A 20,944-nucleotide genomic window follows, 5' to 3' on the forward strand; every position below is an offset into this window, starting at 1 on the left:
TTCAGAACTGCATTATAAGAAATTCAACAAAAATAAGAATAATTTGTTAATTGGATACTTGCACTGTAATAGTGATTCTACTTGCAAAAGTCTTGTTAGATCTTTTGTTTTGTATTTACTATATGTTTTTAGAGCTGATTTTCAGTTTTTTTTATGTTCACTTCTTTTAGGGGCCCTCCATGGTCCCCACCTTATAAAACATCTTACCAACCGGAGGCTAGATGTTTAAAGCGTAAAGAAGCGGGGAATAAGACTGAAAAAATGAAACATTTTACCTTTGAAAAAAGTGAATCAGATTTGCACAGCAGAGATTTCCAAAGCCCATCTTTTGCCGATGAAACTGTTGTCAGATATTTAAATGACCGACCGGCAATTGATGCCTTACAAAATTCTGAGGTTTTCTTCAAATCTGTATCAGAGGAGGGAAAGGCTGAGAAATCTAGAGATGAATATAGTAAAACTTCTCAGAGTACCACAACCCAGGATGCTGACCTTAAAGAATTGCAGCTGGCAGAACCCTCAGCTTCTTCTACCAGTACATCCAGTGCACACAGATTAGATATTTTAAAGCAGCATCGGCGTGAGGCTAAACTGGAGAAACTGAAGGAACGGATTAGGAAGCAACTGGGGCGCCCAGAAGAGCTGAGCAGCAGAGGAAATCATCTGGGATACGATGACCACCCTATACCTGCTGCAGCTGTAACTCCAAAAGTCAGAAAAGTTGCAGCTGCGCCTCCTGCTCCTTCATATAAAGGTACATAGCTTGTAAATTGAATCTGTGTGAGAAGAAATGTATTTATTTGGTTTGCGAAACCAAGAATGTGGTTTCTGTTGCAACTCTGGGATAGGTGCGCCCTGCCTTAGATAGGAACACATTAAAGACAAAGGATTGTTCAAATTCTTATTATTTATTACCTTCCAAACTTTACCTGCATTTCCTTTCATGAAGATGTTTTTGTTCAGATGCACTGTATACATTTAGAGTTAAATTCACAAACATTGGATTGTGACTAACTGTAGGGATTAATTGCTTTTATTTTGTTAGTTTCCTTGTCATTGGTGCTAACTATCACAGCTGCCGCCTGTCACTGTCACACAAGAGATTTTTCTGATATAGCTTGTAGGAAACCACTGGCTGTACATGCACAGCAGCCACACAGTACAGTCTTTGCATTTTAGCGGTTCTGTAGGCATCAGTCAGTCATGTGTATAAACTATTCTGAAGTGTACTTGCTCCCTCATCGCAACTTTTTTTTTATTTTTGCAGGAATGTATCTTATTTTTCTGTTACGTAATAATTCTGTACAGAAATTCCTCGTTTAATCTATTTTATGCAACATGGATTTGGAATCCGAGTTTCTTTATTTCTAGTAACAAATGTATTAGATGTTTAAAACAGATAAATTATGTCTGCATTATGCATTGGTCACCTTTATGTTAACCGATTGCTTTAAGGCAAAGTCAGCTAAATATAGGTATGCTACTTTTGTTAGGATTCAATCCATCAGAAGCCAAGATCCGTACACCTGATGGAAAGGTGTGGCGTGAAGAGGAATTTATTAATCTCAGTAGAGAGTTAGGTCCTGACTTAGAACTGCAATTAGCAGGTAAGTAGAAAACATTATTATTATTATTATTATTATTATTATTATTATTATTATTATTATTATTTACATAGCTATACCATCCTTCAAAGGATCACAGAATGGTTTACAGTATAAAAGCACAAAAATCTTATTAATAGCCACATGGAAAGCAAAGAACAACTACACATCCTACATAATTAACCTGTAAATTAACAAAAACTTATAGCCCTACTTCCCAGACTTCTTAGATCAAAGAAAAAACAAGAATGAAAGACTATGAAGTCTAGCTTGAAAGCCTGATGTTGTGTATTTAAATTCTGATAGGCTAGAGACTAGCTAAGAAGGCAAGCTGCTACAGTTCTGATACATGTCTTTGTGTGTTCTTTTAGTTGTGGCAATGATTCTCTCACACTGTTTTTCAGAAGACAATTTGACTGTGAAAGAGACACCTGCTGGAAAAGCCAAGGGGAAAAAAGCAACCAGACCAGTGCGCAAAATCCAGAAAGTGGCCCAACTTTCAAGTCCCGATTCCAAACCAGGTCAATTCAAGTTAGCTTTTAAACACAAGCTTTGGCTTGCACTCTTTAAACATTGTTCAGTTTTTTTCTTCTTTTGATCCAGACACCGCCCTCCACCACTGGTGCTACCCCTGCTTTTTTTGCAATCTTTGCGGTGTCCTGAAGTTTATATTGCTAATAGAATCATAGAATCATAGAGTTGGAAAGAGACCACAAGGGCCATCGAGTCCAACCCCCTGCCAAGCAGGAAACACCATCAGAGCACTCCTGACATATGGTTGTCAAGCCTCTGCTTAAAGACCTCCAAATTAGGAGACTCCACCACACTCCTTGGCAGCAAATTCCACTGTCGAACAGCTCTTACTGTCAGGAAGTTCTTCCTAATGTTTAGGTGGAATCTTCTTTCTTGTAGTTTGGATCCATTGCTCCGTGTCCGCTTCTCTGGAGCAGCAGAAAGCAACCTTTCTCCCTCCTCTATGTGACATCCTTTTATATATTTGAACATGGCTATCATATCACCCCTTAACCTCTTCTCCAGGCTAAACATGCCCAGCTCCCTTAGCCGTTCCTCATAAGGCATCGTTTCCAGGCCTTTGACCATTTTGGTTGCCCTCCTCTGGACACGTTCCAGTTTGTCAGTGTCCTCCTTGAACTGTGGTGCCCAGAACTGGACACAGTACTCCAGGTGAGGTCTGACCAGAGCAGAATACAGTGGGACTATTACTTCCCTTGATCTAGATGCTATACTCCTATTGATGCAGCCCAAAATTGCATTGGCTTTTTTAGCTGCCGCGTCACACTGTTGGCTCATGTCAATGAAGCACTGGAAAATTACTCCGTATGTCCTTCTTGGTTCTTTGTTTTAGGTAGTACCAGTGTAATATGTACATCATCCTGGCGGGAGGGACTGAGACTTGCAAAGAAGATACTGGGTCCAGCACCTAAAGTAGGGCAGCAGGACCAAGAGCCATTATCCATTGACAGAGCTGGCAAGGATAAGCCCACTAAATCTGGTAAGCTAAGCTTTGTGTACCAGGTAGGGGGCAGATAATAATATGGCTGCGGAGCAGCAGTCATGCTGTCGGTGGTTCCCTGACATTTGTGGCCTTTCAAATTTGGTGCCAAACACAAGCCCCGCTGGAACTGGTTCCGCTCTTGAGCTGCCAAGTGCAGCCGATCCCTGCCGAAAGCAGGGTTCAAATAGCTGCTTATAACTGCTGTGATTGGCTACATTTGGGAGTGCATGTTTGGGAATGGGATGCTGAGATTTTGCAAATACTGGCCCCCCCTGATTTGCACTGGGGTCGTGTTCTGGGTCATCAAGCGCGACAAAGACCGCTCCCTATCTGACTTGCTCTTGCTGTGCTGTAGAAAGGACATTATGCATTTGACGAAGAACTGTCAACTGGAAAAGGAAGCAATAGTGCACATTTGCGTTGTCTGCATTAGGGGCGGGGAACCTGTGACTCTCCAGGTGTTGTTGAATGGCAGCTCCATCAGTCTCAGGCATCATTGTCAATGGTCAGGATGAGTATAGTCTAACATAAGTGGAGGACCGCAGATTCCCCATCTCTGGTCTGAGGAGCTTTCCACCATATATTTAGTTTTCTGAGATCTCCTGAGGCTTTGGTTGACACCAGTGTACCTCTTAACTCAACCATTACCTTGGAAATTGGTTCTGGTTTGGCTATCTTGAAGGATCTTGCTTTCTCTCCTAGCTGACACCTTTGTTGTCACTGTCTATTTACTTTTCCTCTTCTGCTAGAACTGTAGAATAGTTAGGAAGGGCAGATGGTAATACCCCGGCATCTTTGACAACTTGAATGTTAGAATTGTGACAGTTTGGTAACTTCCCTGTCCAGTATCGGATGAGATAGCTTGTGTGCAACAAGTCATGTGTTACTGTGATTGAAGCAGAACAATGGACTTGGGACCCATCTGGTTTCAAGTTGTTTATTTCATTTTCAATAATTGAAATGGCCTATGAGCCACTAGAATTAAATAGCCTTGTTTACCTCCTACCCAAGGGACTATCAAAGAGATAAAAATAACTACTCTCTTACATGAGATATTGGGGCTTAAATGATATTGCATTGCTCAAATCCAATCAGTTTAATTTTCACCTTCCTTGGCTGTGACTTGAGCTCCTCAGTATTATTGAGTTGCTGTTGTATACAGTCTCAGCCATTAATCCCTTCTTGGCATTCCACTGTCAATGTCTCTTCCCACAAGAACTGTTGAGATTTCTGACTGCTGACCCAGCTTCTATACACTTTATCAGAAGTCTTCAGATTTGCCTTTAAAAAATTGCCACAGCTGAAGTTTTTTATAATATAAATGCCCTTCAATGCTTGATTCAGCCAATTTTACTCTAAAATGCTGAAAATCTATATGGAAGTTGTTTTAAGCAGCGTATGCATGGTGGTCCATGGGGTGCTGGTACATAAGAGGGACTTTTCTGTGGTGGACCCCAGATTGTGGAATGTCTTCTCCTTTGAATGGTTTCTAGCCTTATCACTATATACATTTCAACATTGGGTCAAGATGCATCTTTTTGCACTGCGGGTGGAAGATGTTACATGGTTTAATTGTATTGAGCTACATATTACCTGCCCTGGGACCACATTTTGGCAGGTTGACTATATATGCCTATTAAATAAGTAAACTAATATTGGAAACTCATATAATCTTGGCCCCGGTGCTTGGTGACAGATTAAATTAACCTAAGTGGGGTTTTTTCACTGCAGAAGTTGCTCTAATTCTTTATCAGTGAATAAACTGATACCCTTATCAGAACTCTGATCCAACATATTTACCCAAAGGATCTTGAGATGCTGTGCATAGATACAGGGCCAAGCTTCCAGATTATAATTGATTTGTAGAAGCTACTACTACTTGGTGTGTGTGTGTTTGTGTTTGCTTGTATGTGTTCTATAAGGAACCATGTTCACACAGTGTCTCATCAGTATGGCCCTTTCTAGTGAAAATCTGAGAAGAACATCAAAGACAAGTAGGCCACTTGGCAAAATATGCATTGCATTCTGGCTTCAGTACAGGATGAAATTTGACAGTGTCCATTCACAAGTGGAACATTTGACCCTGGCGAGGCGTTCCCCTTTTCTGCTGCAGAACTTTCCAAAACTGCTCCAGAAGGTTTGGGCACTACAGAGCAGACAGGGAGATGCAGGATGAAAGAGAGGAAGGAGTAATTCTGCTAGCATGAGCTGAAGTCCAGCGTCAACCAAATGCAGCTTATTTCTGTTTTTGATGTGTTCAGGTTTTTGCAGCTTGTTTCTTGTAGCACTTGCTAGAATGTCTCATGGTTTCTTGCCTTTCTAAAGTGCTTAAGTGGACAGGCTTTTAAAACTTAACAAAAAGCTGTCGCGTGAGAGGTCAAATAAATAGATCCACCTTGCCTTACAAGTGGAGGGTGTCTAACACTACTTTTGTCCCCCTATCCCCACCCCAGTTTTCCACAGTGAAAAGACAGACACTAATTTCAAGTTGGATGTGACCATTGAAACCCGATCAAGAAATTCTGAAAGATCACAAAGTAAAGTCAGAGTGGAGAATAACACGAAGAAAAAAGAATCGACTCTTCCCGATTCAAAACGGAAAGAAGACCATGTAAACAAGGACTTCTTGCCCGTGGAGATCCGTGGAATGCTTGATGACCTGCAGCTGGACTCTGTATCTCAGGGTGCAGAACAAATGAGGGATGAAGGAAGACAGGATCAAAAATCACCACCTTTTGCATTTATTAGGAGCCATAGTCCAACCAAAAGAAAGCCAGATAAGCTTTCTGCCAATGAAGAGCCTCAAGTCACTTCTAAGAAACGCTATTATGATACAGATGAAGTTCGCCAGTATATTGCTAGACAAAAAGAGGAAAGGAAAAAGAGGCAAAATGAAGAGAAGAAAGCGCAGAAAGTGGCAACAGAACAAAAGAACAAAAGACTTCAAGAACTTTACAAGAAACAGAAAGAAGCTTTTGCTAATAAGACCAAGGAAACATTGGCTCCTGAATTAGCCACCAAACAACTACAAGAAACCTACTCAAAACTGTTTCTGGAGCAAACCTTACTGGAGGAGCCCCTGGTCCCTGGACAGGAGGTACAGGGATAGCTATTTTGCAAGATTTGCTTGGGTTTTTTCTTGCAGTTTGAAAGTTTGTATTAATGTCATTTTTTTAAAGAAAAGATTTGTAAAGTATTAGCAGCAGTAAAAGATAGGCATTAGGTTTGTGCATGCTGAATAATGCTCAAACCGAGGTTTGATTGCGCCTGCAGTGTGGAGCTCTGGTAGGAGCAAGAAACATGCCCAGAGTTAAAAATGGCTGCAGCTGTAGCTCACAGCATTTGTCATGGCGTAGAGTAAGAATCCAGACATTGGGCAGCATGTTGATCAATTTAACTACCCAGCTCGTATTCTGAAGAAGCATCGATGAGGGGAAGGCAGGAAGCTCAGACGCACCAAGGGGCAGATTATGTAATGTGTGTGTGGCAGCTCCTGTGAAGGGTGTAGACTTTTAAATGTCACCTCGGCATCCAGTTGTGCCTGATTTGGCACAATTTCCCTTCTTCCCATACCAGCCTCCTGTCCTGCTGTATCCCGCTTTGTTCAGGAGGGTCTCCTGACTGCCCAGGAAGGCTTTTTGGAAAGGAGTGTTTTGGTGTCCCCTTGTGAGACCTTCCTTTTTCTTTTCTTTCTTCTTTTTTGCCGTAGTTAGGATTAAAGCCATCATATATTCTAATAAAGGGATGCGGGTGGCGCTGTGGGTTAAACCACAGAGCCTAGGACTTGCCGATCAGAAGTTCGGCAATTCGAACCCCTGTGATGGAGTGAGCTCCCGTTGCTCGGTCCCTGCTCCTGCCAACCCAGCAGTTCAAAAGTACGTCAAAGTGCAAGTAGATCAATAGGTACCGCTCCAACGGGAAGGTAAACGGCATTTCCGTGTGCTGCTCTGGTTCGCCACATGACCTGGAAGCTGTACGCCGGCTCCCTCGGCCAATAAAGCAAGATGAGCGCCGCAACCCCAGAGTCGGTCATGAATGGACCTAATGGTCAGGGGTCCCTTTACCTTTATATTCTAATAGTAATCTTGAATCACTGATTGCCAGTCACATGTAGCCAAAATTACAACATCCACACCCCACCAAGGGATTTATTGGCAGCCTCGGGAGAACCCCATCGTTTGCAGAAGTAGGAAAAATACTGACTTAAATATAAGGTGTTCTTGCCCAAAGGACCAGCTAATATGGCTAATATGTTGTTACTTTTGTCTAGTGCAGAAAACAAATGTCAGCTGTTTGCTTGGTCACTTGGGACTTCTCACATGTTTTAACTTTTTTTATCTTGATTAATTCTAACAGAATTTCATGTTTCCAAAATATCTCCGTTTTTCTTCCCAGGCCAAACCTGGATATCAGCCGTCTGGAGAATCTGATAAAGAAAACAAAGCGCAGGAGCGCCCACCCAGTGCATCTTCCAGTAGCGATATGTCTCTCTCTGAAGCTGCTCCTCCTCCTCTTATTAGGTAAGAAAACAGGACTATCTTTAAGGCAACTTGTAAGTATTTGAATAGAACATTAAACACTATTTTTTTCCTAAAAAGTCACTGTTAACACCTTAGAAACTTGGTACAGTATAGTAGAAAATGGTCTTAAGATGACTTAGCAATATGCCCTGTGTAAGCAGCAGCAAGATTGGAGGACTTTTCCTGCAAACATAAGTGACATTTTAAAATCCAGCACTTTAGATTTTGTAAGATTCCGCATTATAAGAATGACGTGTCCCTGCGTGAAATACAGGTTGAAAAAGCAACCATCTCTGTGTGTGATGGGATTCTATGACACTGCATAAAAAATACATAAATATTTTGGGATAAAGAACTTTCCTTAATACAAAATGCCCTTATTGTTACAACAGTATTCTTGAAAGCTTATGGGCAGTGCCTACTGAAACTTCAGAAGCCCAAGTGGTGACTGGGCAGATTTCCAGGGGCTGGGGTTCCTGTTAGTATCTTTTTCCTCCTCTGTGACTAGAAAATCAAGAGAAATTATTTTGAAAAACAAGTTGAGTTATGGAAATTTGCTGAGTTGAAAGGTGTTGTACATTTCAGTTCACTTGCTTTTAAAAAAACATATATTTCAAATATATTTTTCAATTTTTAAGTATGACAACTTTATACACACATACCTAATCCAAATGGCATTGTTTGATTTACACCCACCCACTTACACCCACCCCCGGTTTCCAATTTTTTCCCTTTTATTCTCCTTGCATATAATTATATTTCTCCAATTACTTTCAGCGTCGTTTTCCAGTCCTAATTCTATTGTTACTTCATAAATGTTACATCAATCCTGCTAATGTTTTAACACATTTACAGTGTTCTTTAAAGTAATCTATAATTTTTTTTCCATTCTTGGTTAATTTTTTTCTCATCTTGGTGCCTGATCTTCATGGTCAATTTTGCCATTTTGGCATAGTCCGTCATCTTAGTTATCCATTCTTCCTTCGTTGGGACGTTTTCTTCCTTCCACTTCTGGGCAAGTAGCATTCTGGCCGCTGTAGTAGCATACATAAATAGTCTATTTAAATTCTCTGGCACTTCTTCTCCTGTTATTCCTAGTAAAAAAGCCTCTGGTTTTTTAGAAAATGTTAATAGATTTCAGTCCCCTTGGTGCAGGATCTGGGAAGCTTGAATGCTAGGTTTCTTACAGTTCAGCAGCTTGTATTCCATTTGCAACAAAAGTTTAATCAGTTTGTAATTATCTGAATAATCTGTACTTTTAATATAGCAGATATAAATTTATGATGAACCATTTTATGCACAATGCTTTTTATGTTCCTAAAGTAACAAAGTGGCTTTCGGTATATAAAGACAAGTAATGCATTTGTTCAGCTTTCCCCCAAAAAACATCTCTTTCCAAATCTCACGCCCTGGAAAAAACACGTCCCTGACCCCACAGCTTCAAATTTTACACCTTTACACTGCTCCCACATTGTGTATGGGTGGATCGGGGAAAATCTAATCTGGGCTAAGAAGTCTAGTTTTAAAAATGATTTCCAATACGTTAACATATGTGCACATTTAATAGTCAAACATTGTTCAGTCTTCATTATTCCAAGTTTATGAGAATTCAACTTTTTTGTTTATAGGAATAACCCTTTATGGATTCAGCCAGATAGGCTGACTTCAGAAGCCCAGCTTTCTTCCCAACAACCTTCAATGGTCTTGACTGGAGGATTTGTCTCCCAGCTTTTGGCCCTAGATCACACCCATGTCTTGCAAAACGACTTTGACTCTGTATTATCAAGCAGAAGGAGTTACAGCGCAGCTGTGGGATCCATACCTTTGGCATCTCAGCCATTTATGGCATCTGCTGTACAGCCTACCATTAATCAGTATAAAAGTAAACTGAACCGCATTGAAGCCCTGAAGGCAACAGCAGCCTCTTTGTCGAGCCGAATTGAAAGCGAAGCCAAGAAGTTAGCCGGGGCCAGCATTAACTATGGTGAGGTGTGGAATTCTGAGCGTGACTTGTTGCAAGGAGATCAGGGTGATGGCCGTTGGGCAAAGGCCAGCAGCCCCCCTGTGGAAGAAAGTGATGTCTTTTCAGCCAGGCTGCAGAAGATGTTGGGTGCTTGCACCCCACATGCAAGTTTTGATGATAACCTTCCCGGTGTTGGAAACCTTGGTGAGTTTAAAAGGCTCCCAGAGACCCTCGCCCCTCGGGCTGCAGCTATCAGCCTTCCAGGTAACTACAGAGCTGAAGGAATGCTAGGAGATCTATCCAAAAAACAAGCATGCTCCCCAGGGGCTGAAAGTAAAGTTGTAGCTCCGCGTGATGGTAGCATAGAGTCAATAAGTGAGGGGCCAATCAGTGATGGTCTTGCATCTGAGGAGGAAGGAGAAAGGCGTGAGCATCCAACTTTGAAGACTGTGGAAGTGTTAAAGGAAAAAGAATTCTGTGCTGCAGATATAGCTGGCTGTGAGCCCATAAAAGAAGTTCAGAAGGAGGCAGAGAAGTGTTTACTCATTTTTAGACATATAAGGAGTACTTGGGAAGAACTGATAAGGGGGAGTCCCCATAGTGCCATCAACGTCTTTACAAAACATTACCAGCAGTGTGGGAAAGGTAAGGCAATGAGAGACTTATTGCTGCCTTTGGTGTTTCCGTGGTGTAATTGTCAAAATGACTGCACTTCCATGATAGTTAAAATCCTGAGCTCTTTAAGCTATGTTATAAACCTGTAGCTCGGATTTTGTGTTGGTTTTTTTTTTGCTGATACCAGTATTTGCTGATAAGCAAGAAGTTTCCAGTCCTTTTTGAAAATTTTGGCAACTACTTCTTTACTATGAAATCACTTAACTGTCTTCAGATTATAATTGAAAGTTGTTGCATATAAAGGAAATTTTCCAGAGCTGCTCTTAATGGGCTTTGGATCTCTGTCAGCAAGATTATTTGGCATGCTTCTGAAATACAGATTACTTTCTTTTTGCTTTTGCACCTCTTGCAGGAATTGAGCAGTGGTCAGAGCAAACACCACCAACTCGGGAACCTTTCCTTCCAGTCATGAGTCCCCCAGCTAGCATTGTTTCATATGAAGATGATTTCATTTCCTCACAGGAAAGTGTAACCATTGCAGATAAAAGAGCTACTCTTGAGCCCAGGTACTTAATGAGTTCACAAATGGCAGCGAAAATCAATGAGAAACCATGTTCATTAAATAAAGAACTATTACAGAGTTGTTTTCATCCCTGAATGGGAAGGGAACGCTTCCTTGTTATAGAGTATGGCAAATCTGAGTTTTGGCACAGAGCAGAGTAAATGAATACTTCGTCTATTTAAAACAGCTTTCAAGTCACAACCTGGTACTTTTTTATGGCACAAATGACACTCAGCTCAACTGTTTCTGAAAATCCTGAATTATCAACCTGAAAATTATTTAAGTAAATTCCATTTGCTGGTGTTTCGAATCAGGATTGACATCTATTTAATCTATTTAAGAGACCTAGAGAAAGTAACTATTTAACTTAATTTATTAATTCAGTTGGTTTTTCAGTATAGATATTTCAATATCCTTAAGGGTGTTGGAGAATAGGAACTCAGTTTTGAACACAAACATTATGGCATTGTTAAAAGGAAAGGTGTCTGTAATAGTTTACATGCAGGTCCCACTATCCATCCACTGGATACCCACCAGTTCACTTATCCAAACATAAAGAATTATACATTCCGCAGAGTCAGATATCTGAACAGCTGGAGCTTGCCCACTTTGTGCTTTGCTTGTCAGCGGCATTCATTCTGGGGCTGAAACCATGGAGAGAGGAAGAGGGAGATAGAGCAGACCAATCAAGAGGGCAGGACAAATCAGTTTTTTGGTCTCTCTTTTGCTGGCTGGCTACAGCCATTTTAGGCAGAAACAATGTTGGGAGGAGGAATGCATTGTGGGCAGATGGCTGGTCCTGCGTGTAATTCCTGATTGCGACAACATCTACTTAAAAAAAAATGCTTTTAAGATTCAGCCCAAATATTAATGGGCTAAACCATAATTCAACTATACATTAAAGCTTGCAGGTCTAGCCCCTGTGCCTATCTTAAGCTATATCCAAAGCTGTCTAAAATTCAGCTGCTTTTAAAGGTAAATAGAAGTCCTGCTCTTGTGCCTTGTAAGGCTTTATTAAATGGTTTAAAATGCTCATTACACAAGTAGTATAAATGTAACTGAGAAAGCCAAGCAATATTTTACTTCCGTGTCTATATTGACAGTGGCAGCAGCCCCAGCCTCAAAGAAGAGTTTGCCACCAGAAAGTCATTGTATGAGCAGCCAGCTGTAGACTTTACCCACCATTCCTCAGGAACACTTTCTGCAGGTTCTTCCAACTCGTCTGCATCGTCTAAAAAAAGAGTGAAAAAGGAAAGTAAGTGTCATTTACTACGCTCCCAAATCTGGGTTGAAACCTTGGGCAAAGTTTTAAAATCTGAAAATGTCAAGTGTACTCGTCAAGTGGGGGAAAGTGTATATTTATCTTATATTTAAATCGCTTTTTGCCAAAATATGTGTTACAGAGTCAGAATCTTTCAGCACAGTTTCAAGTGCCTCTCTGAGGGAGGAAAACAAAATGTTGCCAGGGTCAGAGTATGGATCGCAACAGGTGAAGAATGCATCACCTAATAATGGGATATCTCATAGAGAAGAGAAGAGCCCAGATTCTGACAGCACTTTAGAAGAACTTTCTGATCACTCCTTGATGAGGTAAAGTGAACCACTTCATTTAGTCATCATAATCATATATTGGCTTAATAAACTGAGTGATGTCAATGAGTCTTTCCCCCATGCATTCAGACTTTTTGCTTGTGCAGTGAAGCAAAGAGCCATATTTAACAGCTTTGGAACAAACCAGGTTTTTAAACCACAGTTTGAAATTGATCTAATAACCTAACCTGTTCCGAAGCTGGTAACCAGAATGTCCTGGTTTAGATGAAATAGGAAATTATGATCGATTAGAGATTGCCTCATTTGATCATATCACAAAGGGAAGAGCGAAGGTGGATGCTTGTGTGGGCAAAACAGTAATTTAATATCTCTGTTTTAAAACTGAGGTATGATAATCTGAACTATACCAATGTTTTTGAAGTAACATATAAGCTCTTCAAATAGTTGGAAGACTGTATTTTGTGTGTGTAAATCTCAACTATTGCTATAGCTTTTTTTCCTGGGGTACTCAATGTAGGCAGTACTGGCACCATTTTTTCCAAGAAGAAAGGTTAAAAGTGTGGCACATACTGATGAGTATCAGGACAGTTTTTTCTAGAAGAAAAGCACTGGCTATTACTCTTTTCTTTGTGTACTGATGGAAATATATGATACTTTTCAAACTGGTTTTGCTGTGTGACTACTCTTTCTTGAAAGAATAAAGACTTGCTTCAATTTTTGTTTAACTTTTCTGTTAGTCTCCCAGATAAGATAAAGTCTCCAAGGACTCCAGGCTCTCCTCATTCTCCAAGCTTACAGAAACCATTGGATCCTGCAGTAAATACAGCAGAAAAAAATAGTCCCCTTTCAGACTCTCCAGGGACTATAACTTCTGGACCCAAGGCAAGCCATGCCTTCTCTGATTTGAACCTTGGAACCAACAGGGCTGGAGCAGGTAACATGAATGGTGAGCTGGCAAAAAATAGATGGCTCATGCTGCTGCTTACTCTTTCTATGTTTCTAAAAAGTGTGATTTACACGAAGACGTAGGTGTTTAGTATTTCATATTTACCTTACAGGTACCATGCGCTTCTCACCTGCTGGTCTCCAACATCGTATGTCAGCAGAACTTAATTATTTAAGTGCCATTGAGGAGTCTGTTCGCCAGATCTCTGATGTTGAACGAGTCCGAGGTATATCACTTGCCCAGCAGGAAAGTGTTTCACTGGCTCAGATTCTAAAGGTAACCGTAGGCGTTCTTATCTCTGCCTTATTTGCTGTATGCACTCCTCTGAAGTATCTCAGCCAAAGATAAGAGTGGTTGCGATCAGATGAATATTGTTATATTTCCATTAAAGCTACAAAACTAGTAGGCTCTTGTTCGAAAAAGGAGGAACATAATCTGTGGTTCCTGAAAATGATAACCACATTTGTCACAAGTAGCTATGTGCAATTTCAATTTTTCATACCACAAGTTTTGTTTATTGCAGTATTATTGTATAGGGTGGAAGTTGTGAACTTTGTAAAATAGGCAATGAAAGTCATGAGATACACTAAAAGATGCAGAAGTATAAGTGCTAATCATTAATGAAATATTTAGGATTCAGTGACAGGAGCATTAATATCCTTATGGAAATATATTTTAAGTGTAAGGTACCTTGAATTACATTGTATGCAAGGCAGGATATAAGTTAATAAACTAAAACTAAACTAAAGTTAATCCGTAGGCACAGCAGCAACGACATGAGCACGACTTGGCTCTTCTGAAGCTCAAGGCAGAGCAAGAAGCTCTGGAAAGTCAGAGGCAGCTAGAAGAGGCGATGAAGAAAGCAGCTCAGGTAATGAGGTCTTTCAAACAGTAGGTAAAACTTAAAAGTAGAATTCTTTTCCTGTGGAGAAATTGGTGCGAATGGATGCTAATCCAAATCTCACAAATAGTAGGCAACAAGAAATCGGGTCATCTCAATGTACTTCAGAAAAATATCTTGTTCTAGAGGGGCAAGATTTTAGAAGTTGCCACATTAGTGGGTCAGGGGGCACTATGGGCTTCAGTCACAAAAAGCTACCATGTGGGCCATAAGATATCACAAAATGGCTGCCACATGTTAATTTGGAGAGCTAGTCAAAGCCAGCGCACACCATGCCAAATACTGACACTTCCTAAGCCAGGGAAATGACAGGAAGTGAGGTCTTTGGACCTAGCACATCACACGGACAGAATGTCTCATTAAAAAAAGAATACTGTGCTGAATAAAACATATTGTATTCAGAACTCAAAAGCATCAGTTCACATTGATCGGTTCATGCCCAGCACTTCCACTTCTGCCTGACACTCTCCCTACGCTCAACAAAAAAGTGTATTGTTGCAAAGTGTGTCTCAGTGAGGATCGTGCCCTAATAGCAAAGGTGCTGGGCATGTCATAATAATTTATAATTTATACCCCTCCCATCTGGCTGGGTTTCCCCAGCCACTCTGGATGGCTCACAATAGAATATTAAAAACATGATAAGACATCAAACATTAAAAACTTCCCTAAACAGGGTTGCCTTCAGATGTCTTCTAAAAGCCAGATAGTTGTTTATTTCCTTGACATTGGATGGGAGGGCGTTCCACAGGGCAGGTGCCACTACCGAGAAGGCCCTCTTCCTGGTTCCCTATAACCTCATGTATCGCAATGAGGGAACTGCCAGAAGGCTTTCGGGGCTGGACCTCAGTGTCCGGGCTGAACGATGGAGGTGGGGAGACGCTCCTTCAGGTATACTGGTATATCAGGTTTGTCTGGTCAAGGCAAGTCTACATTTTCTATGAAAGCAAATAGTCCGGGTTCCAGATGCTGTATTATGGTGTGTCAATCACATTTTCATCATTTTTATATCTCCATTTCAATGGAGCTGATTTTAGTAGGATTCTGGTGGATACAACCCCACATAACCTCTGCTCTAACGAGCTCACATTTGCCACAACATACGTCTTGTTGGAAGAAAAGAATGAAAAAGGCAAAATAGTTTATCTATGTCCCTTTTGTGTGCACAAGTTTAAATAAATTTGTTTATTTCTTTTAAGTCCTAATCATTTACCATGAGTTTCAAGCATTTATTATTTCCTGAACAGATTTTTTTTCTGCTTTGACAGTCACAGAAACGTTAGAGGCAAGTACAGTGGTGCCTTGCAAGACGAAAAGAATCCGTTCCGCGAGTCTCTTCGTCTTGCGGTTTTTTCTGTCTTGCGAAGCAAGCCCCTTAGCGGCTTAGCGGGCTTAGCGGATCAGCGGATTAGCGGATTAGCGGATCAGCTGTTAAGCGGCTTAGCGGATCAGCTGTTAAGCGGCTTAGCGGCTTAGGATCAGCTGATAAGCAGCTTAGCGGCTTGGGGAAAAGGGGGGGGGAGAAAAACCCCCGCAGGAACTCGAAAGACATTTTCGTCTTGCGAAGCAAGCCCATAGGAAATTCGTTTTGCGAAGCACCTTCAAAACGGAAAACCCTTTCGTCTAGCGGGTTTTCCGTCTTGCGAGGCACCACTGTATCTCATCCAGTTTTTGCTTCTGTGCGTAAAGAAGAATTAAAACCAACAAAAATACGTTTGGCATACTAAAATTCCAGTTTGGCCCCTTTGGCACCTGAACTAAAGTAGAACTTTTTTTTTAATACATAGGGCCATGCAGAATCTATGCAGCAGCTCGTACAGTCACAACAGGAGAAAGCAGATGCTTTACAGGAGACCACTTGCAAAATTGCAGCTCAGCAGGCGGAGACTGCTCTGCTCACCACAGAAGCTGCTAGCCAGATACGTGAGGTTAGATTCTGCTCTGAAATCCGTGGCAGGCTTGGCCTTGTGCAGAATGGTTGCTGAAGCTAGTTTGCTGATTGTAACGAAGAGCTCTTCAGCAGACTACTTTGGGAAAGGAAAGCACACTGCCTATTTGAAGGATGGGGGAGAGAGGGTGTGTGTGTGTGTGTGTGTGTGTGTGTGCGCGCGCTTAATTTCTCAAATATTAACTTACGAAAAGTACATCTGACTGTGCTTCTTTATTCAGATGACAGAGCTTGCAAGAGTCCAGATCTCTGATGCCATTGGTGCTCCTGCAACCCCAATTACCACACTGTTTGACCAAGAGCGGAAGCAACATTCAGCATTCATACAGAAGCTAAAATCTCATAATACAAGCAGGTATTTTAGATGACATTTTAGTTCTTAGAATAGATTGTGAGCAGTGTTTCACCAGAGGCATGAAGGCAGACTCCAGAAAACACCCACCACCACTGATATGCGTAGGTGAGGGAGGGGAATATGATGTCCGCATGAGTACTAGGCAACTCCCCAAGGCTGCTCTTTACTTTCTTTTCCCTGTCTCATCAATAAAGAGCAGTCCCCCCCTTCCTTTCAGCTCTTGTGACCTTTTATTGTTTGCTTTTCTACACTAGCAGCCAATACTGTAGCAAGGCAGGTCATTTGGCTCCAACATTAGAGTGTAGAAGTGAATTCTTGAGGAAAGGGAATACAGTCAAACCTTGGTTCTTGAACGGCTTAGTTGCTGAATGTTTCAACTCCCTAACGTCGAAAACCCAGAAGCGAGTGTTCTGGCTTTCGAGCAATTTTCGGAGGTCGACTGTCCGTCGCAGCAGTCAAGCGGCTTCGGACCGGCTCTTCCATTTGCAAGAGCCAATCAGAAGTTGCACCTTGGAAGTCGAACGTTTTGGAAGTCGGACATCCTTCTGGAACGGATTACGTTCGACTCCCGAGGTTTGACTGTATGTGCATTTGTACTTGTTGGGTTTACTTGATAGTCCCTTGATTGACTTATTGTAGGCGTCAGGGAAGACTTTGTGCATAGGGCTATCACACCAGTTTGCACGTCCTGTCCATTTCTCCCCATTTGGGAATGGAAGAATGGTAAGTTCCTGCCTTCCATATTGAAATCCACGATCAGAGGCCAAAGCCTCTGATGTTGTCTGCTCCACACACCTTTTATTTCTCCTCAAACTCCTGGAGTTAGAAGACTGAGACTTCTACTGTCTGCCTGCCAAATCAGAGGCCTATTTCACATGCCACTTGGCAGGAGAGTCCATGCCAATTTATATTGGGTGCTCCAGAGTGACAAGTGTCAGGAAGCGTCGCCTGCTCTCCATTTGTTCTGTGCACAAGAGAAACTAGGCCTACTTTGGAAACACACAAAGCTCTTTTTATGCAGAGCTAAATACATTTTCTGTCTCATTTGTCATTACTGATACTTAATTGGATGTTTCTCATTCATTTATTTCACTATAATCATTTTGTCTTGTAAGGCTTTTTTCAGGTACTTATGACAATCAGCTTGAATTTTCTTTTTCATTTTCAGGATAACTCAAACTTGCTTATTTTCTTTAATAGGAAAGCAGAATCTACACCTTCACAAAGTAAAGAGGAGCTAGATGACTCAAAAATCCTTTATTCCTCATTTGAAAGTTATTCAGAATCGTCGAGATCAAAGGCACATGATCAGAGGTAAGAAGCATAACTTATACAGTTACTGTCAGTTATAATAGTAGTTAGCAGAGGAAGACTTTGAGCAGTACTTGATGTCTAGTGTCTCTTCTTCTAGTCCAGACCTGCAGATCTTTTGAGCCCGCAAACTCACATGGGATCAATAAAATAGGGTAGAACATAGTACCGTATTTTTCGCCCTATAGGACGCACTTTTTCCCCTCCAAAAATGAAGGGGAAATCTGTGTGCGTCCTATGGGGCGAATACAGGCTTTTGCTGAAGCTTGGGGAGCGAGAGGGGTCGGTGCGCACCGACCCCTCTCGCTCTCCAGGCTTCAGGAAGCTATCAGCAAGCCTGGGGAGCCCGTGGGAGCCTGCTGCCCGGTGTGCGGGCACCCTGAAGCAGAGCACCCTGCGCGCCGGGCAGACATCTGCAGCCTGGGGAGCCCTGCGGGAGATCCCGCAGGGATCCCTAGGCTGTGGATAGCAGCCTGCTTCCCTGAGCGCCGGGTGCCCCGAAAGCAGAGAGCCCGGCACTTCGGGAAGACATCCGCAGCCTGCTGCACGGAGCACGGGGAGCGCTGAAGCAGAGCGCCCCGTGCTTCGGGCAGACATCGGGCAGCCCCACAAGCTTGGGGGACAGCGGGGAGGCGCAGCGCCGCCATCCCGCTGTTCCTCGACCTGGTTTGGAGGCTGGCGCTAGGGGAGAAGTGCGCTTCTCCACAGCGCCAGCCCCACAAGCTCAGAGGACAGCGGGGAGGCGCAGCACCGCCATCCCGCTGTTCCTCGACCTGGTTTGGAGGCTGGCGCTAGGGGAGAAGTGCGCTTCTCCCCAGCGCCAGCCCCACAAGCTCGGGGGACAGCGGGGAGGCGCAGCACCGCCATACCGCTGTTCCCCGACCTGGTTTGGATTACCCGACCTGGTTTTGGGGGGAAATAAAGGAAAACATTTTTTCCTTTATTTCCCCCCAAAAAAACTAGGTGCGTCCTATGGGACGAAAAATACGGTATATAGCTAGCTGTTGGATCACAAGTCATGCAGGCCTAGCCAAGGAACATTGCATTAGCCGAGTTGCTATATTTTGGAGTGGCGTTTAATGCTAATCTGATACCCCATGACATGAATATGAACTGAATTCTTCTTTGTGGTTTCTGTGCAGTCACATAATATGGTTTTTGCACTTATGCAGAGCCTCGTTCAGAAACGTTCTAAAACTAAACTAGAGTTGTTGTTTTTTAATGTGCAGCAGCACACTGTTGGTATTATTATTATTATTATTATGCATTTATTTATTCTGAGACGTGTTTTACAACCCTAATTCAAGATTCACTTCTGTGCTTTTATTATACCTTTTCATAAAACAGCAGCAGCAGCAGTTGCCCGGGAAGTCCATCTGTCTCACCTTCCAAGGGGACCAAGAAACTTTCCCGTCGTGAAAAGTCAGGCAGCTCCATTGAAGAGCAGGCTCCTATGGCTTTGAATGATTCTTTAATGAATAATAGCATTCCATCCATTGCAGATGAGAGAGGTGGGTCCTTGGACGAGTACTTAAACTACTTCAGTGTTTACTCCTAGTTCTGTTCCCATCTACTTGATGCTTGTGCTATTTCCCTTGCTCTGTTGATTGTTCTGCTGGTGGAGTCACATAGAAGAAATATAAAATGGTGAAATATTTACCAGGCTGTTGCATGCAGCACTCTTTCCCCATCACAGGCAATCCACAATTACTTTTATATGTCATTTTCTGGTTAGCCAGCCCCTTGAGCTGCTGGGGAATCTGCAGTCTGATAATGACACCATGATAGCCACATTGAATCCTGGCTAGCTGTTGCTTCCAGCCTCCATTGTTTTGGGAGCCACTGACTGAGTGTTCCTCCTTCCTTTGTTCTGGGAATCACCGAGGTTGGTTTTTTTTAAAAGTCACGAGTCTTTACATCAGTGTGTATACTTGTTTACAAGTGAGTGTTATGCAAGATGCAATTTCCTGAGCTTGATTTCTATTACACAAATATATCTTAAGTGATGAAATGTCAGATGGGGCTTGGTTATTATTGGCTGACAGCATGTTTTATGGAGCAAAAAAATCTGTTGCAATTTGAAGTTCTTTTGTGGGAGGATAAAGCTAGCTTCCTAGTTCCAAGAAACATGGGCCTCCAGGAAGCATATTCAGCTCCTATGCTGACATTGCTACTTATTGATATCCTTTTAGTCTTTGACCCCATACTTTTTGACATTTGTTGTAAGTGGGGAAAGTGCTGCAGATTGGAGATAATATCTACTCCATCATCCCAACTCTTGAGTGTCCTGAATACCATGGAAAGGGCATGTTGCCGATCAGAAGGTTGGTGTTTCGAATCCCCGCGACGGGGTGAGCTCCCGTTGCTCAGTTCCAGCTCCTGCGAACCTAGCAGTTTGAAAGCACTTCAAAGTGCAAATAGATAAATAGGTACCGCTCCGGCAGGAAGGTAAACGGCGTTTCCATGCGCTGCTCTGGTTCGCCAGAAGCGGCTTAATCATGCCGGCTACATGACCTGGAAACTGTCGGCGGACAAACACCAGCTCCCTCGGCCAGTAAAACTAGATGAGCGCCGCAACACCAGAGTCGTTCGCGACTGGACTTAACCCTCAGGGGTCCCTTTACCTTTACCTATGTGCAATATATAGACTCGTTCTGTGATAGGGACAGGTGTTTTGCTAGTTTGTTTGTTTATTTATACATACATACATACCCCGCCCATCTGATGGGGTATAATTCACAGTCATCGACGATACTGATCATTCAGTCAGTATTCATTTACTTGTATTGCTCACTTCGTTAAGCCATACGTTCCACCTACTACATGAAACTACTTCATACATTACTCGTTCTGTAATGCAAACTTTCCCTTAATTAAATATTTTTTGGGGGTTTTCTTCAGACTCAGCCTCTGTAGCAACAGAATATTCTCTTAAATTTGATGAGTCCATGACGGAGGATGAGATTGAAGAAAAGTCATTCCGGTCCTTGCTACCTTCTGAAAGTCACCGCCGGATCAATTTGAAGAAACGAGTTCACCAGGATTATTCTGATGAGGAGGCTTTCCCTGGAAAGACTAGCGTGTCACCTGTTAAAGTAAGTTTTCAATACTCTGCAGACACATGTTTGTTGCGGCTTCTCTAGTTGCTTTCAGAA

General features: G+C 42.2%; 1 protein-coding gene across 9 annotated transcripts in view; it reads left to right on the forward strand.

Moving 5' to 3' along the window:
* Nucleotides 1–20,944, forward strand: part of CEP350 (centrosomal protein 350) — a 65,073-nt gene that overhangs the window by 19,751 nt on the left and 24,378 nt on the right. For 5 of the 9 annotated variants that reach the window (XM_082228978.1, XM_082228979.1, XM_082228977.1 and 2 more), the window contains 18 exons: nucleotides 171–754; nucleotides 1,494–1,607; nucleotides 2,009–2,125; nucleotides 2,971–3,117; nucleotides 5,574–6,217; nucleotides 7,516–7,640; nucleotides 9,269–10,248; nucleotides 10,631–10,784; nucleotides 11,884–12,035; nucleotides 12,184–12,370; nucleotides 13,069–13,277; nucleotides 13,390–13,553; nucleotides 14,038–14,148; nucleotides 15,963–16,103; nucleotides 16,345–16,478; nucleotides 17,679–17,792; nucleotides 19,137–19,300; nucleotides 20,691–20,884. In XM_082228978.1, the coding sequence (XP_082085104.1) occupies nucleotides 171–754; nucleotides 1,494–1,607; nucleotides 2,009–2,125; nucleotides 2,971–3,117; nucleotides 5,574–6,217; nucleotides 7,516–7,640; nucleotides 9,269–10,248; nucleotides 10,631–10,784; nucleotides 11,884–12,035; nucleotides 12,184–12,370; nucleotides 13,069–13,277; nucleotides 13,390–13,553; nucleotides 14,038–14,148; nucleotides 15,963–16,103; nucleotides 16,345–16,478; nucleotides 17,679–17,792; nucleotides 19,137–19,300; nucleotides 20,691–20,884 (4,435 nt within the window). The remainder of the gene's footprint in view (nucleotides 1–170; nucleotides 755–1,493; nucleotides 1,608–2,008; nucleotides 2,126–2,970; nucleotides 3,118–5,573; nucleotides 6,218–7,515; nucleotides 7,641–9,268; nucleotides 10,249–10,630; nucleotides 10,785–11,883; nucleotides 12,036–12,183; nucleotides 12,371–13,068; nucleotides 13,278–13,389; nucleotides 13,554–14,037; nucleotides 14,149–15,962; nucleotides 16,104–16,344; nucleotides 16,479–17,678; nucleotides 17,793–19,136; nucleotides 19,301–20,690; nucleotides 20,885–20,944) is intronic. The other 4 variants (XM_082228980.1, XM_082228984.1, XM_082228985.1 and 1 more) reach the window with 4 other exon arrangements.

This window comes from Podarcis vaucheri, assembly GCF_965113315.1.
Source record: "Podarcis vaucheri genome assembly, chromosome: 6".
Taxonomy (NCBI): domain Eukaryota; kingdom Metazoa; phylum Chordata; class Lepidosauria; order Squamata; family Lacertidae; genus Podarcis; species Podarcis vaucheri.